At 37.1% G+C, this 17385-nt stretch overlaps 1 protein-coding gene across 2 annotated transcripts in view; it reads left to right on the top strand.

Annotated features, from left to right (window-relative positions):
• LRP11 (LDL receptor related protein 11) overlaps positions 1-17385 on the top strand; it is a 730391-nt gene that overhangs the window by 357123 nt on the left and 355883 nt on the right. For both annotated transcript variants that reach the window (XM_044069066.1, XM_044069073.1), the window contains one exon: positions 10827-11027. In XM_044069066.1, the coding sequence (XP_043925001.1) occupies positions 10827-11027 (201 nt within the window). The remainder of the gene's footprint in view (positions 1-10826; positions 11028-17385) is intronic.

The raw sequence follows: 17385 nt of genomic DNA, 5'->3' as shown, positions 1-17385 counted from the left end.
TGCCAAGAAATATACTTATCAACAGTGATATATTTCCAGATTGTTTAAGAATCACACTGTAGCCAGAACACCAGGAGTTTAGAAGCCTTTTTAATCTATACTCCTAAATATTTCGTCTTATCATGTCCCCATAAATATGGACATTGCTGAACCAGTTCATATGTGTGTACATAATTTATGGCTATAGCCTTTGCTTTATCTTTATTAATTGTATATCACTAAAAGACATGAAACTGTCTCAAAATGTTCCACAGTTCCTTTTCTGGATGTATCAGGTACACAATAATATCATCTGCAAATAAGGTCAACTTTTCTTGATTGCCATAATAATTTTATCCTTGAATTTCTGAGTCCCTTATTTTCTTTGCCAGTGGCTCCAAATATAAAACAAATAACAAAGGTGAATGAGGACACCCTGACTAGTCCTTTTGTTTAGACACAACTTATCAGAGAGAAAAACTCCCACTTTAATACTTGCTTTTGATCCTTCATATATCCTCCTAATTAACTTTGTTATTGTGTCATGAATGTAAATGCTTTCATTGCCCTTGTCATAAAATCCCAGCTTACTCTGTTGAATGCTGTCTCTGCATCAAGACCCACCAACAGCAGCAGTATTTTCTTGCATTCTGTTTACCTCTGGATCATTATTGTTGTATTAATGTTGTCAAATGCTTACCTGCCCTCCACAAAACCATATTGATCCTTATCTTTCAATTTTGGCAACACCTTTGCATTTTTTTAGCTAGTATAGACATAAATACTTTATAATCATGGTTTAATTTGGAAATGAATCTATATGAAGCTGAGTCTGATGAGTCTTTACTGTCTTTAGGTAATCACAGCCAGCACAGCATTCTTCCAAGATATTGGTGGTTCCCCTCCTTTCAAAACAGTGTTAAACAAAACCTTCCAGACCTTATCACTTTCATCTCCAAACTTTAAAACTTCACAGAAATTCCATCTCTTCCAGGAGACTTTCCTACAGATTGACTATACATCACTGTTTTAATCTCAACTCCTCCTATCCTAACTGTTCATAACTGAGTCTCATCTACCTCTAACCTTGGCATAATTAAGTCTTCCATAAATGTTTCTAGTTATGCTCTTTCTTCATTTCCACATTTATCTGCTTTATACAAATTTTCAAAAAACTTCCCAAATATCTCTAATGCCTCTACAGGATCTCTGGTTATTTTTCTTATTAGTGGCTCCCTGAGATGGTGGACAACCCTTTCCACTTTCCAGTGAATACGTTCTTGTGCTAAAAGTTTTTCTACTCTGGAGTTATTATCAAAAATAGTTGTTTAACAGAAGTCTTTCTAAACTCATGCCTATTATTCAGTTACTCCCTTATTTTCTCTTTAGCACTGTGCAGTTGCACATGTTCTTGCTCTGTGATATTCCCCTTATTTTGCAATAGTTTAACTTTCGTCGGCCCCTATAAATGTTGTTTTACTTCTTTACCATATCTCTTTCTCTTTTATCTCTACCCTATTTTTAAACTCCATTTTCATTTTGTCCTACTTACCAATGATAAATTCTGTAGAAATGTCCGTCTTCCCTAATAATTTGAATAATTTCCAGTGTCTTATTTTTAAATGCATATGTTCCTATGAAATATAATTTCTATGTAGTCTAGCCCGGTTATATCTTGGAGAATAGTAATTAAATTCTCTCTAAGTTCCTACTACTGAATTCATGTCTCCTTACTAAATATTTTCATAAATTTCTTCAGAAATTTATCCCCATTTGTTATATTTTCCCTTGCTGTAGGTTCCCCAGGTACATTCTCATGGTTGCAAATCAAGTTCCATTCCCCACCTATAAATAATATTCCTTGCTGAAAGTTGATTATTTCTCCCAAAATATTCTTAAGCTCCATAATAACAGTTTTTGTTAGACTATACATACATGCCAAGAAAATCCTCCTTCCTTGCCAGTAGCCCATTACTACCATAAATCTACAATTTGTTATGATTTTTTGCTCTTCGATCACTATTGGAGCTTCTCTAGCAGTTTGTATAATTACACCTCTTTTCCTTTCTCCCTGATGTTCTGCTGAATATTCATCCCAAAACCCCTTCTGTATCAAATTCACATGCTGATTTCTTTCTAAATGTGTCTGCTGTAGCATTGCTATTTGCACTGCATATTTCTTTATATAATTCAGTATTATTTCCTTTTTGTCTATACCCATAAGGCCATTTGCATCCAAGATAGTATGGAGAGTGTAGCCGTTATGATAAGAAGTTATTATTCCCACCTGTTATACATGATGCTTTTCAAATGTGTGTTTTCAACTTTTGTGTTTCATGCACATACTAACATTTAGCAGCCTGATCTTTCTTTTATACAGCTGTTTCCTGCCATCTCCATTACAAACTATGTCACATTTTTCAAGTGTTGTTTTAATGAAAACCCTCAAACAAAAAACTAAGTACATTTGCAGAACATCCCTCTCACCTCTTAACTTAGAGTGAAAACACAAAACTATGAACATTTTCAAAAAATGAAGTTTAACCCTATAGATTGGATAAATTCCCCCAAATAATGAGCTGTAGTCAGAGACATTACCTAACCTAAAATTAAGCTTACTCATGCTAAAGTTCATGCCACAGCCTGTGCTCCCACTTACACTGCTTGAGCCTCTTCTTTTATCCCTGTTCCCCTCCCTGACGTATGAAACAGATTGCATCCTTTCAAAAACATTAACTTTTTGCACTAAGAAAAAGTGCACTGGCTATCTTTAAATAAAATTAAATTATACAAATTTCTGTTCAGTGCATTAAAGTATTAAGGCTGCTAGGGAAACTGCTATTTCTTATTCACTTCCAATAATTTTTAACTTTGTTTTTCATTGAACTGCTTGCCCTTATACCTTTAAATTTTGCAATTCCCTCAGCAAAGAATGCTCAGAAATTTCAGGATTAATTGCTTGAACCTACTGACAGCTTGTCTCCATGGAAACATAGTCAGCAATGACAAGAACATAGTAGCAACTCTGCAGATACATGAGGGAATCTTTGTTAGTTTCACTCAGCAAAGAACAGAATGTTCAACTACTTTCAGCTGCAGAATTCCTGACCCCTGCTGAACATTTGCTAGTGGATACTGTATTTATTTGTTTGTCTTTGTTGTCCGGGTAGTCTGACTAAGCAGAGCTCTTCCTCAGTGGAGGCCTGAGGAGAAAAGCTTCATTTAACACAAATCTAATACAATGTAACATCATTCTACTATTGATGTAGTTCATTTGCACAATATTTCTTTTGAGAAGTTGTCAAGTTTTTTTTTTTTAAGACAGGCAATAAACATCTTGATGGCAGTCTTTGTTATAGTTTCCAACAAAATGGGTATTGATACAGTTCATTTGCACAGTGTTTCTTTAGATAAGGTGACAGCAAGTTATTTTGGTTAAAGCAGATAGGTAATTAACACATTGATGAGAGTCATTAATATATATTTTAATAATATGGGTGTTCACTTTTACAGAGTGCATTAACAGTTATTTTAATGCATGTTCATAATTTAAGGCACATTTGTAGTACCAGAAATTATGTAGGAAGATATAGTACAGGGTTTGGCTAAAGTAACAGGTAGAGCCAGATAAAACTGAAAGAAACAGAAAAAGAGAAAAAAGTGTGAGGAGCCTAAGATAGTAGTGAAGGGTGTGTGATGAGTATAGTAGTGGAAGGTATAGGAGTGTAGGTTAGGGAGGGTATTAGAAAAGAAGAAAAACAAGTTAATATCATTGCGTATGCTAGAAATTTAGCACTTTTCATAGCTTTCATCATTTTGTCTTATTTTTAAATTCTACATGCTTACAAATAACATTTGTTTATACATTATTCAAGGGCATTAATCCAGACATCCACCTTTGCAAAAATAAGAGAAAGCATCTCAGCTCTAAATACAGTATAATATAATCAGTGAACTTTTGCACCCCATCCTCTCCCCAGCATTCCAAGATGACAGCTTACTAACTTAAACTTGCTTTTCCCAGCTTTTCTTCTCGTATTACATTATAAAGGCCATATTCTGTCCAATTAAAAAATAATTTACATTAATATATTTATCTCATACAACAATCACTAAAAAGACTCCCTACACCCCCACATTTAAAATACTCCTGACCGTATACTACACAAAACTGCTTTACTATATGACATGCAGTTTATATAATGAACTATTTTATACATATACCACTAAGAATAAACATTGTTTTACTTCATTACTTTTTCTCCTTTTAGTGTCCTTCCAAGTATTAATGACATAAAGTGGGACATATGCTTTATAGTTCACTTACAAGTTTAACAAAGTCAACAAAAGGACAATTTTTCTCAGCCACTTTTTCTTGCAAAGCCATATTTCACAAATTTGATTGCTGCTTTATAATCTTGCATTTATTCACTAATTTCAGTGTTGCTGTGCTGTTTTCTCCTGTTTATCTCCATCTCCCAACACCAGACTCTGGTTCAAGTCCAAGGTACTTTTGATACTTCTAGTCAACTTCTGCACTTTTTTCTATCTCTCAAGCATTTTGCTTTGGAATATTGGAAAGGGTTTAACTGGTAAATCTCTCTCTCTCTCTTTTTCTATGAGCTTTATTGTCAGAAAAATGAGAAGTAGAGTTAACTAAACTTTTCTATTTCCCCCTTCATCTCTTCTGCACCAAAATGTGTATTTGATCCTTCAGGAAAAAGTATTATGAAGACAGCTGGATACAACTGCTTGAATCTCACACCTGCTTCATGACAATCTAATTGCTGGGATAAATTTGCATTTGTTCTGCCTGATGTACAGTAAATAATCATTTTCCACAAACAGTCTGCTGTCTCCAGTTTTTAATAATTTTCCTTTCTGCCACATTTTTGTCAGGATCAACTTTTTCTACTGGTATGATTGCATCTTTACTACTACAGGTCTGGCCTACTTTGTCATGACCAGGTTTGTAGCAAACCCTCAATATGCCCTTTCAATTAACAAATCCTGCTGTGAAATACTATTCCAGTTGCTTGTTTGTGCTTTCATAAAATTAGTACAGTCTGTTCCTGCCACTTTCTCTAGTACTGCAGAAAATCTAAAGTTTTCAATGCATGCTTCGTCTTCTAACTACCATTTTTTGAAACAGCTGTTCTTGTTCTAGATAAGTCTCATACTTAGCCAGCCTTTTTTTTATTTCTACCTCTGATTTTCTAAATTTCTTCTTTGCTGGCATCCAGGCAAGGGTACTTACTTGCCAGTAACTGAATTTTACTCAAGTTGGCAGAATTTTTAGCCATTATTTATATTTCTTTTTTAACACTCGGAGAGCTAAAAATAATCTTTTGATCAGTATACAACCATCTCAGAAGTCCTACAATTCCCATTTTCTTATTTAATTTCCCATTTTTAGTTTGATGCAAATACTGAAATTCTTTAATCTTGTAGTCTTCACCACTAAAACAAATTTATGCTGTGTCCTATCATATAATCCAAACACCTTAAATTACTTACCAGTTATATAACCAAACTCCACTACAACAGCAGCAGTAGTTAAAACAGCTTGCTGAATACAGTAGTGAAGGAACTTCCATAGGCACAACAAGCAGTTGTGGAAGAGGGCTCAGGACTGTCTTGAAATGGATATTAATTCCTTGAAAATCACAGACCTGTCAAGATACTACATGTACAGTATTTCCACAGTACTTATTGTAGTAGGAATGTTTTATTTATTAAATTAGTTCCAGTGAAGTACTTAGGAAGGCAAAGCCATCTACTGTAGGTAGGCTAATGTTCAGAATAGAATAAGAAGATGTTAAACTTCCAATAGGCAAAGTTAATCCTCTGTGTGAAATGTCAAGTTGTTTTATTCCCAATATACAGAGGGTCAGAAGGCCATCATTTTTGTTACTCATAGTATAAGTGCTGTGGAGTTAAAGTTTTCTTCTTATAGAATGAAGGAAAGAGTGACTTGCATGTATTCCCCTGCCTCAGCCAATAGATGATTTCTACATACCCTTTCTTATGCGTCTTATTTTCCTTTTTTCATTTTCTCTCTTAACCATCATACTCGTCTCTATCTTTCCAAGCAGCTATCTTTACCATCCTTTGCATTTCTTTATTCTCCACTAGAATAAAATCCTTTGCTTCTGGCCATTCTTCCACATTCCCATTCCTCTTACTCTGTAACTCTGAGTTTCATTTTTTGTAGTTTCCTAAGTCAGCAATATCAGTAGTTATAATATATGTATATAATGCCCACTTCACTACTCCTGTTATGAAATGCTGTCTCCATGCTCTTGAATTGTGTTAATATAATTTGAATTGCTTGTTACTACTTGTTGTCACTTATTAGTTGAAGAAAATTTCCTGTGCATTTCTGTGATGTGTTGGGAATGGTTAAATGCCTACAGGAAATGTTGTTTTGGCTGGGATGTGTACTCATACATTTTATGGTGTTGCTTGTCATTTCAGAAGTTACACTCCACCACCACAGTGCCCTATTTCTGTGTTATTTTGGTTCTTCTTATTGACTGATTTAATCAGCACCTTATGATATATTATTTATGATGGGATCTAACCCTAATCCTGCTTATACAGACACACTTGATGTGTAATTATTATTAGATGAGAACAACTGCGCCACACTTCTGATTTTTTTGCATATGTGTAAATAAGTACAGTGTGATAGCATTTTAGCTTATGGTTTGGTTATCATTAGTCTGGGATTACCTGCTTGTTTGATATTTGTTTCGGGCTTGCTGTCTTACATAGAGAAGACTGGTCTCTGCCCCAGCTAACATGTGATACAGTCCTGTGAACTTTATCATGCATCTTTCCTGCAGTTAGGTTATACATGCTCCACAGGAATGTAGGACAGGAGGCATAATGAAGTGTGACCCAGTTCAGGAAATGGCAAATCAGCCAAACAAAGCTGAAACTTCAGACACAAAATAAAAATTACTGTGTGGGGGTAACCTCTATGCTAAGGTACAGCAATCCTGAGGTTAATTGTAATAAATTGCAGGGGGTACAGGGAGCTCATCCTTTGCTAACATTGTATTATATATGGGTTTTCCCATCCCACAGAAATACACCTTTAAAATTATCAGACATTTAGATAAATTTTGGGGTAACTGGTCCAGCTGGGAAAGTTGTATTCATCTGCATATCCAAGACCTAGGTCCAGAGTACACTATTTCTCATATCCTGATGGTTAAGTACAAGAGCTGCAGTGAAGTACAGGACATTTTAGCCATCAGAAAATAACTATAGCTTTTGCTTCAGGAAATCCATGTCATTGTACATGTTGGTGTGAATGACCTGAGACATACCTCCCTGGACTACATGAAAAGAGACATGGAGAAGCTCTTCGATCTTGTAGCCCAGACAGGTATGACCCTAGACCTGAGTAGCATCCTGCCATCACCCAGAATGATACCACAGTACAAGGACAAAATGATTGACTTCAACAATTGGCTAAGCTTCGGGTGTCATTCTAAGGGGATTCAGTATCTGTCTGCCTGGGATGACATGATTGACAGACCACGATGCTTTGCCTGCACCTGTCGCCCTTGGTATTCCGGATACTGGCTAAGGCTCTTGCTACCCCCATAGTGCCTTTTTTAGGCAAGGTTCAAATGACAAATTCACCACCATAACAGGTACAAGCAAGCAAAATCTGAGGGTAATGCTACTCAATGCTAGAAGTCTAAACCTCAAAATGCATTAATTCGAGGCACTCCTTAAAATGGAGAACATCGACATCTGTGCAGTGACAGAGACCTGGTTCAAGGCTCCAGAGAGCACCCCTGCATTACCAGGCTATAATTCATATCACACCTTTCAGCCACCTAACCTGGACTGAAACACTAAAGGTGGACGAGTGTCCATATTCATTAAGGATATCCACACCTCCGGACTAGTTGCTTAGCATAATGCATTTGAGATTATCCAAGTGCAACTAACTCTGGGCAAGACCGCAATCCAAATTGTAACTTGCTACAGATCCCCCACCATGCCCCAGGATTCCCACTCCTCATTTCTTGATACACTGGAAAATATTAGAGTACAACACACGACACCCTAATAATGGGCAATTTCAACTACCCCACCATTAACTGGGAAAACTACTCATGTACCAGCTCTTTTGCTCAACGTTTTCTGAAATTCATAAATTCCAAAGCCTTGGATCAACTTATGCACACCCCCACCAGGGGAAGCAATATCCTAGGCCTGGTCATTACCAACATGGGTGACCGGTGTTCCACACCAGAGGTCAATTCCTTGTTGGTCAGATCTGACCACAAGCTAATCAGCCTGGAAATCCTGCCCCCACCCCCCATTAGGGAAACCACTGTAAAAATTTCTCCAAAGCCATCTTCACGCTTCTAAAGACAGAAGTGGCAAACTTCACAACACTTATACAGACGGACAATAGAGGTATGACTGCTGAATCATACACAAATCCACTTTATAAGCACTTACACGAGTGCATAAATCATGCTATCCCTAACAGAACCAAGATGCTATCCTCCAAAAAAAGGAAGCCAATCTGGTGGTCCCCTGCCATAAACAAACTCTGCAAAAGAAGAAAGAAACTGTTGCAAAAAAGAGTAAAATCCCATGACTGGAAGAACTCCCTGTTCAGCCTCAGTAAGAAGTTGAAATCCCTCATAAAATCCTCCAAAGCTAGTTATGAAAACAAAATCACCACTGATTCTAACAACAACCACAAAGCATTCTATAGCTATGTCAAGAATCTCAATGGCAACACTCAGATCTGCTCTGAGTTACAGCACAATGGCACTAAATATACAGAACCAACTGATATTGCCAACATCCTGGTAGACAGGTTCAGTGCTAACTTTACCCCCCACCCCCTAAAGGGCCCATCTCTATACCTCACACCTGCACAGGTAAAAACCACACTCTCCAAAGCCAAGAACACAGCATCCATGGGACCTGGCAACATCCCAGGCTGCATTCTACATGAACTACAGAATGAACTGGCACCCCACCTGAGCACCATGTTCAATTATAGCCTCACCTCAGGCTTTGTGCCCACTGAATGGCGCACAGTGACAGTTATCCCACTCCACAAAGGGGGAGCCACCACGGACCCTGGGAACTACCACCCCATTAGCCTAATGAGCCTGGCCTGCAAGGCCATGGAACATATCATCATGGAACTTATAAACAAAGACATTGGTAATCTCCAAACTCTGGACCCCACCCAGTTCGGGTTTGTAAAAGGCAGATCATGTCTCCTAAACCTGACTGACTTCTTTGAAGCACACCAAAGGCATAGACAAGGGTAAGGTGGTTCACACAGCCTATCTAGATCTCACCAAGGCTTTTGACACCATCCCCCACTCTGGAATTATAGATAAACTCACTAAACTAGGTATAAATCCCTACGTCACAAGATGGGTTGCCAATTGGCTCACTGACAGAACAAACACTGTGAAAGTAGCAGACTCCACATCCGACTTCAGACCAGTGACAAGTGGAGTACCACAGGGTTCAGTCCTGGGTCCTCTCCTGTTTGGTATCTACTTTTCTGAAGTACAGGCTAACACAGAAGGTCTTTGGCTAATGAAGTTCGCAGATGACTGCTAACTAGGAGCCATAATTGAAACTCCTAATGATGTGGACATCCTGCAAAAGGGCCTCACTGAGACAGATGGCTGGTGTCAAAGCCATGGCCTCAAGCTCAATAAAAGTGCATTGTCATCCCCTTTGGTAAAAACTCCGTAACCATCAGCTACCACATAGGTGGTAGTCTACTTAACACTGAAATTGTGGTAAGGGACCTTGAGACACAGGTGGATAGTAGTTTCTCCTTTGATAATCACATTGCCACAGTAGTCAGGAAATCCTTTTACATGGCACACCTCTTCAAAAAAGGTTTCTCATCCAGGAAAAAAGAGATCATTGTTCCCCTCTACTCATCACTCATTAGAACCACTATAGAGTAGAACGCCCCTTTTGGTATGTACTTCACAAGACATCTACAACAACTGGAAAGGCCGCAGAAATACCTCACAAAGAGGATTACCGGCCTCAAACAGGTGCCCTACGCAGACCGTCTCAAAAAACTCCAGCTTTACTCCAGTGCATATCGCCTACTCAGAGGTGATCTCTGCCTAACATACAAAGCTATGTCAAACCCAGAAATGTTGGACATGCTCCACTTAAAGAAATCCCAATCCATCTGAGCTACACACTCTAGGGACCTAAATCTTGTCACCACAATAAACAGAACATGCTGGAGGGATAGATTCCTATCCCTGAGACTTCCCATACTCCGGAACAAACTATCTATCTATATCAAACAAAGCTCCTCATTAGCACTCTTCAAGAAGAATCTTGATGACTGGATGGGAAATAGGAAATTCACCCCGGGGATCACCTCTGTGGCTCTGCTCGACAGGGGCACAGGAAAATAATTTTCTTGGGTGGCGAAAGCCAGGGTACCTTTTTGGCTAGGCTTGTATAGGCCCTAGGGCAGATAGCCTAGTACCTACCTATGAACCTATTGGGGGCACCTTTTCATCTTCTTAGTTATTTGTTAGGGAATAAATGCATAAAAGTAATATGTGGAGGAGCATGCCACCACATAATACAGCACTGCAAGGCAGTGCATTGTTTCAACAGGAAATATACAGTTTCATTGTTGGCCACTTTTGTCATAAGTAGGCTTGTAAAATGAATGTCAGGCTTCACTGTACACCTTTATAATGTCTGAGCCAATAACTGAAGACTTATGAAGAAAGTATAGTGATCATAATGTTGCCTGAAAAAAATAAGTATTTTTAATTGTTTTTGTTTTTTCCCACAAGATAATACTGGTCACAAGACAACAACTGATGCAGCAGAAAGTAATGCTCAAGGGAGGACAAAGGGACTGAAGCAAGAAACGGGAGATGTTTCTTTAGAACATCCTACTGGGAAAAAGCCACCTCTTCAGACACATGGTAGTGACATGTTGAACACACCTATAACTCAGCAACCAAAGACATCTGTGGCTAGTCATATACCAGGTACGTGTATATACAAGTAACTTTTGAGATGGACTGAATATGCTTAAAATACAGTTATCAACATAGATTTGAAGCATTTAAAATAATAAAAAAGTGAGTTGTTTTATTAAAAGAGACACATGTAAACAGAAACCCTTTTCGTAAGAGTGACCAGGAAGCAGGAGTACGTTTCCGTGTCCACATTTTTCACATGTGCAGGTTTACAACTCATTGCCCAGTACCAAAGAATTGTACAGCAACCAAACTTATGTTTATTTTTATACACCCAGTAGCATGACTGTGTCAGTCTAATAAGTTAATTAGCAACCAAGCGAAATATTACTTTTCTACTTAAAAGACTAGAATTGAATTTTCATGGCCAGATGAGAAAAGTAAGCCATGCAAAGCACTGCTCTGCCCTACAGATTCCTAGCTGATGCAGTATGTTTCTGGAGTTAGATGTGAAATCATTGCAATTATACGGATTTTTGTCAGTTTCAAAAATCCTCTTATTTTGGTTTATAATTTTTTTCAGCAAATAAGTAGCACTGGTATCAGAAAGGCTCAATGTTACATATAGATTGTACAAATTCATTTAAAAAGTGAAACAGTAGGGACATAACAGTGGTACAGTGATAGCATCGCTGCCTCATAGTGCTTGGTTCTTTAGTTTGGTTTCCTTCGAAAGTGCCTGCTTTGTGGAATTTGCTTGTCCTTTTTGTGCTCATATTGGCTGTCATCAAGATCTGTGGTTTCCTGCATATCATCAAAGATACAGATTGGATAAATTGGTAATGTTCAAATTGCAAAACCATGAACACCAGATCAGCAGTGAAAACAAAGAACCAAAAGCAGAATCTGCTAGCCACAACAGCTCATATTAATGAACTGGAGATCAAGAAGTTATAATTTAAACTTTATTATTAAAATAAAGAATAGACTGTGCACTTTTGTCCTTCCAAATTAGGACTTCTTCAGAACTGAAGTCCTAATTTGGAAGGAGTAAAGCGCTCACTCTATTCTCCTCCAACACACCCTAAACTAGACTTTGCTGCACAGATGTTTTCTCAGTCCTTGGTCCCAGTCTATGGGAATCTCTCCCTTCTTTTCTTAAAGATCATTCTTTTTACCCCATTGTCATTCACAAATAAGAACACATTCCAAGACTTAGGAAAATGCAACTGCTGTCTCTCTGGTCATAAAAGTTAACCTCTTTGTTCTCTTCTTCTGTGTACATACCTTGCTCTGACTTTTTTATTTTTGATTGTGATTCATTCAGACTCACAGATGTTGACATTCTCAATCTCTATTCTCCATAGTAAATTACTGTGGGCCTGGTTTCTGTTTCTGTGCCAGCAGTAACTTCTTTCTTTGTGATTTTCCATTTTCTCCATGATTGTGAGTCTTCAGATTAAATGTATATTTGCAAAAGGTGTTTGGGGTGAAGCTCACAACATGTGAATTTGTGAATTTCATCAAGGTAAAGTTTTGTTTTTCAAAATTATATACCTTTATTAACTTATCAACTTAAGACATAGGAAAACATGCATTGTCAGAAAAGAAAACAAACAATATTATCATTTTCCTTTTACATATATTGTACATCAGACATCTTTTTTTCTTTGTAACTATCACCAATCCAACATTACATAATTTGCTTAATTATTGCTTTCCCTTAAACCTCATTCCTCCTCCTCATCTTGAATATTGTCATGCATATATTGTTCCCACAATTTTCATGTTTTTCTATGAAATTTGCTCCCTCCCTTTTTAAAGATCCCAGTTCCACTTTTTTATCTGTTTTATGATAGTCTGTACTTCATGTACAGTTGGTTTAGTGGTTGATTTCCATTTTCTAGTATTTGCTTTTTTTAGCAGACAACAGAAGTAAACTTAACAAGGCCTTACTATGTCTAGGCAATTTCAGTTCCTGTGTCCCAGCACAAAAGAATCATTTCCTTCCTTACAGCCATTTGCTCGCTAAAAATTACTGACAGAGTACTTTGTATGGAATTTTTAAACCCTGCCAACTCGTTACACTCACAAAACATATGTTCCCAGTTACCTGTTTCTTCCCCATCACACCCCCAACATTTGCTATCTACCTGAGAAAATAGTTTTTGAAGTCCACTTGGGACATAAAAATGTGTGTGCAAACATTTCCAAGCAAAACTCCTAAACCTTCTGGACTTTGTTGCATATTTAGGAGCCTTATATATGTCCTGTCATTGTTCACTTGTAAGTTTCTTTTTCAGTCTCTTCCCAATCTTTTTTTAATCCCCTCTGATTGATTCTTCTTATTATTTTGCAATATTTTGTATGCCCTTCCAATTATCCCTTTTTTAACAGCAGCTTCTTTTGTAGACTCAAATAACTGAAGAAATCTTTGCAAATTTCATTGAGAACAGAATGTATGATTACCTTCAACTACAGATTTCTTGACTCCCTCTGAGAATATTGGATAATGATAAAAACAAGCTAATATCTTTGCAGAGGTAAGGAGCTTAACATTTTTGTATTTCATCATTTTATTTTCAGGCCTACTTACTTTAAAAAAAAACACTTGTTTATAGTTTAAGAGAAGGGCATTAATGTAGACATCCACCCTTGTAAAAATAAGAGAAATTATGTTAATTCTATATACAGTTCAAGCAATGCACATATTTAGCCCAGACCCACCCAGCAGGCCAAGATCACAGCTTATTAACTTAATCTTGCTTCTGTCTGGCTTTTCTTCTCTTCTTGTTATACTGTAAAACAAATATTTCCTATAACTAAAAAGTACTTGTTTACTTTAATATCTTTAACACCTACAACATTCACTGAAAAGACCCCCCTCCACATTTAAAATACCCCTGATACACATTATACAAAACTGCTTTATTCTATAGCATGCAGTTTATATCATGAAATGTTTTACACAGATACCAATAAGAACAAAAATTGTTTTCCCTTACAATCATTTTTTTCCTTTCAATGTCCTTCTAAACATTAATGGCATAAAGGGGGGGACTTTACAGTCCTTGAACAAGTTTAGCAAGTCAGCAAAATTCCAGTCTTTGAATCTTACACTTGCCTCTTAACATTCTCTGATCGCTGGGGTAAATTTGCTTCTATTTTGCCTGGTCTACTGGATAATCATTTTCCACAAACACTGTGCTGTTTCCAATTATTAATACTGTTCCCTTCTGCCACAGTTTTGTCAGATCACCTATTTCTCCTATTATGTTTGCATCTTTACTATTATAGGTCTTGGCTGATTTCTCATGAGCAGGTTTGGAGCAAACACTCAGTTTGCCTGTTCAATAAATAAATCCTGCTGTGGAATAAAAGTCCATTTGCTTATTTGTGCTTCCATAAAATTAATATAGTCTGTTATTTCCATTTTCCCTGGTACAGGAGAAAATACATTTCAGATTTTCTTTGCCCTCTTTGTCTTCTAACTGTACCATGTTTTTAAACTGCTGTTCTTGATAAGTCTCATTCTCAGCCAGCCTTTTCTTCATTTCACCCTCTGATTTTTGCAGTTTTATCGGTTCATATAAATAGGGCTGCCACAGTGGTACAGTGGTTAGCATTGCTGCCTCACAGGAAGAGGTTCTCCGGTTCAATTCTCGGCTGGGGTGCCTTCTGTGCGGAGTCTGCATGTCCTCCCTGTGGTCGCGTGGGTTTCCTCCTGGTGCTCTGGTTTCCTCTTACATCCCAAAGACATGCATTAGGTGGATTGGACACTCTAAATTGGCCCTAGGTGTGACTGTGTGTGCCTTCTGTGGAAGGTTGGGCGCCGGGCTGGCAACTTGACAACGTAAAACTCCACTGCCAATTATGAGCGGACAGATGATCCACTGTGGCGACCCCTAACCGGGAAAAGCCGAAAGAAGAAGATCAGTTCATATAAATAGATACCTAATGCTTCTTCTACTTTTTCAACCTTCTGTTATTTGAGTTGATATATTCCTGCAATGTTTTATTTATTTAATCATTCCTGAGTACATTTGATTTATTTGTTTTTCTGTAAATTACTGTAAGCCATTTTTTGTACCAAAGCTGAAGCTTGACTTGCTTTTTGCTGAACAGCTGCAGGATTCTTCCTATACAGTATTTTCTCTTCACTTTTTCTGGCTGAATTTCTTTCTAGCTCTCTAAATTTCTTCTTTGCTGGTATACAAGTAATGTACTTACTGACCAATAATTGAATTTTACCCAAAATGACAATTTCACTGGCTGTTATTCTTCAGTTTCTGTTTTCACACAGCTGAAGCTTTTTGGAATTCACAAATGAACACTAGTGACTATATATATGTATATAGATATAAGATCTAGATATTTATGTGTGTGTGTGTGTGTGTGTGTGTGTGTGTGTGTGTGTGTGTGTGTGTGTGTGTGTGTGTGTGTGTGTGTGTTTATTTGTGTGTGTATATATATATATATATATATATATATATATATATATATATATATATGTGTGTGTGTGTATATGGTTTACGGCAGCTGGTGAAAAAATGACCAGCAACACCAACATCTGTTTGCTCATCACCAGTTGGTCAAATGAAACAAATGGTCAACAGGAGTTCAAGACCAACAGTCCCTGAGGAGAAGAATATTCTCTTCTCCCATGGATTGTGTGATCTTGGAGACAGTATAAATAAACAGCAGGTGGTGTGGGTGAAGGGGGGTTGTTCCCCCTGCAAAAGCACTTGCATTGCACACACACACATATATGTATGTATGTATCTATCTATCTATCTATATATATATATATATATATATATATATATATATATATATGGGTCCCCCCTACAGATGACTGAACTTCCAAAAGGCTGACTTTCATACGGCCAAGACAATATGATCGACTTTTGGAAGTTCGAACGTTCTGAACGGACAGCTCACTATAGCGCGGAATGGGAACATTTCCATTTTCTGCATTGTAGTGTGATCTCGGAGTTGGTATATTTAAATAGCAGGGGGTGTGGGAGGTGCAGGGTGGCTTTCCCCCCTACTAGCAACATGTAGGTAAGTTTTGGGATATTTTTTTTTGTTTTTTTTTTACATATTCGAAATTTCAAAAGTCGAACGTATGGTCTTGGCCATATGGGTTTTGGCGTTTTGAAATTTCAATCATGTATAAAAGACCCATACATATATATATATATATATATATATATATATATATAGGGTGACAATCAGAAGGTCGAAGTGGGTCCAGTTGAACCCACTTCAGTCGAAGTCTGGAGGCCGAATGGCGACAATGTCGAACTTGACATTGTCGAAGTACGAATCTTGCCCCCATCTCGACCCATGTTAAACCCCGTTCTGAGGTTTATGGCAAGTTGTATTTCAACAATGTTAGAATTCAACATTGTCGGTTTCGCAGAAGTGAATCGACCTTCTGATGGTAACCCTATATAAATATATATATATATATATATATATATATATATATATATATATATATATATATGTGTGTGTGTGTGTGTGTCTGTGTGTGTGTGTGTGTGTGTGTGTGTGTGTGTGTGTGTGTGTGTGTGTGTGTGTGTGTGTGTGTATAAGTTTATATATATATATATATAGGACACACACACACACACACGCGCGCGGGAGGCAACTCTTCGGTCAAATATTCAGAATTTTGAACATTTGTAATGTTGGCATTATTGATTATATAGTAATATGATTGTAGAATGCTGGAATTACTTAGTGGGAGTTTGCATTAGAGCAGTAATTAGAAATTTGCCTTTTCCCTGCTGTTGTGTTCTTACAGTTGATATACACAAGTAGCATGAGGTGCAGGGGGGGTTCGCTTCCCTACAAAGAATGTTTGTTTGTTTTTTTTCTATATTTTGATTTTCATTCTTTTTAGCTCAATTAATTTATGTGTTTTTTTTTTTTAATATAGATAGTATACTCATATTGATACACACATATTTGCCCTTAATAACTGTGTAATAATAAACAAAAGAAAATAATGTATTACTACGTATAGTTTAGATAGTAGGGAGTTGGTTAATAGTATATTTAAACATTTGAATGTGTTTAAATTAGGGGGGGGCAGTGGAGAAGGTAGGAGAAAAAGCTTTGATAGTATATAAAAAGTTAAATGTTTTAAACAGTTATTAGAGGCAAATAGTGAAATTAAAAGATGGCTACACCGTTATATTGTTTAGAGGGTGGCAGACAAATGGGCATGTTTAAATGCGGAAGATGCAATGCCCCTATATAAAAGTGACAGTTTCAAATTAAATGGTGTAGGTTATAATATCAATGGACATTTTATCTGTGATTCTAAGCAGGTGGTCTACTTAGCTATGTGTGAGGCATGTATAGGCTTTTTATGTGGCTAAGACTTTATGAAAATTAAAAGACAGAATATACGAAC

Source organism: Protopterus annectens, chromosome 1.part0 (assembly GCF_019279795.1).
Source record: "Protopterus annectens isolate FY-2018-M chromosome 1.part0, PAN1.0, whole genome shotgun sequence".
In the NCBI taxonomy this organism is placed as follows: Eukaryota; Metazoa; Chordata; order Ceratodontiformes; family Protopteridae; genus Protopterus; species Protopterus annectens.
Note: the sequence above shows the minus strand (reverse complement) of the source record. Positions and strands in the feature narration are given on the sequence as shown.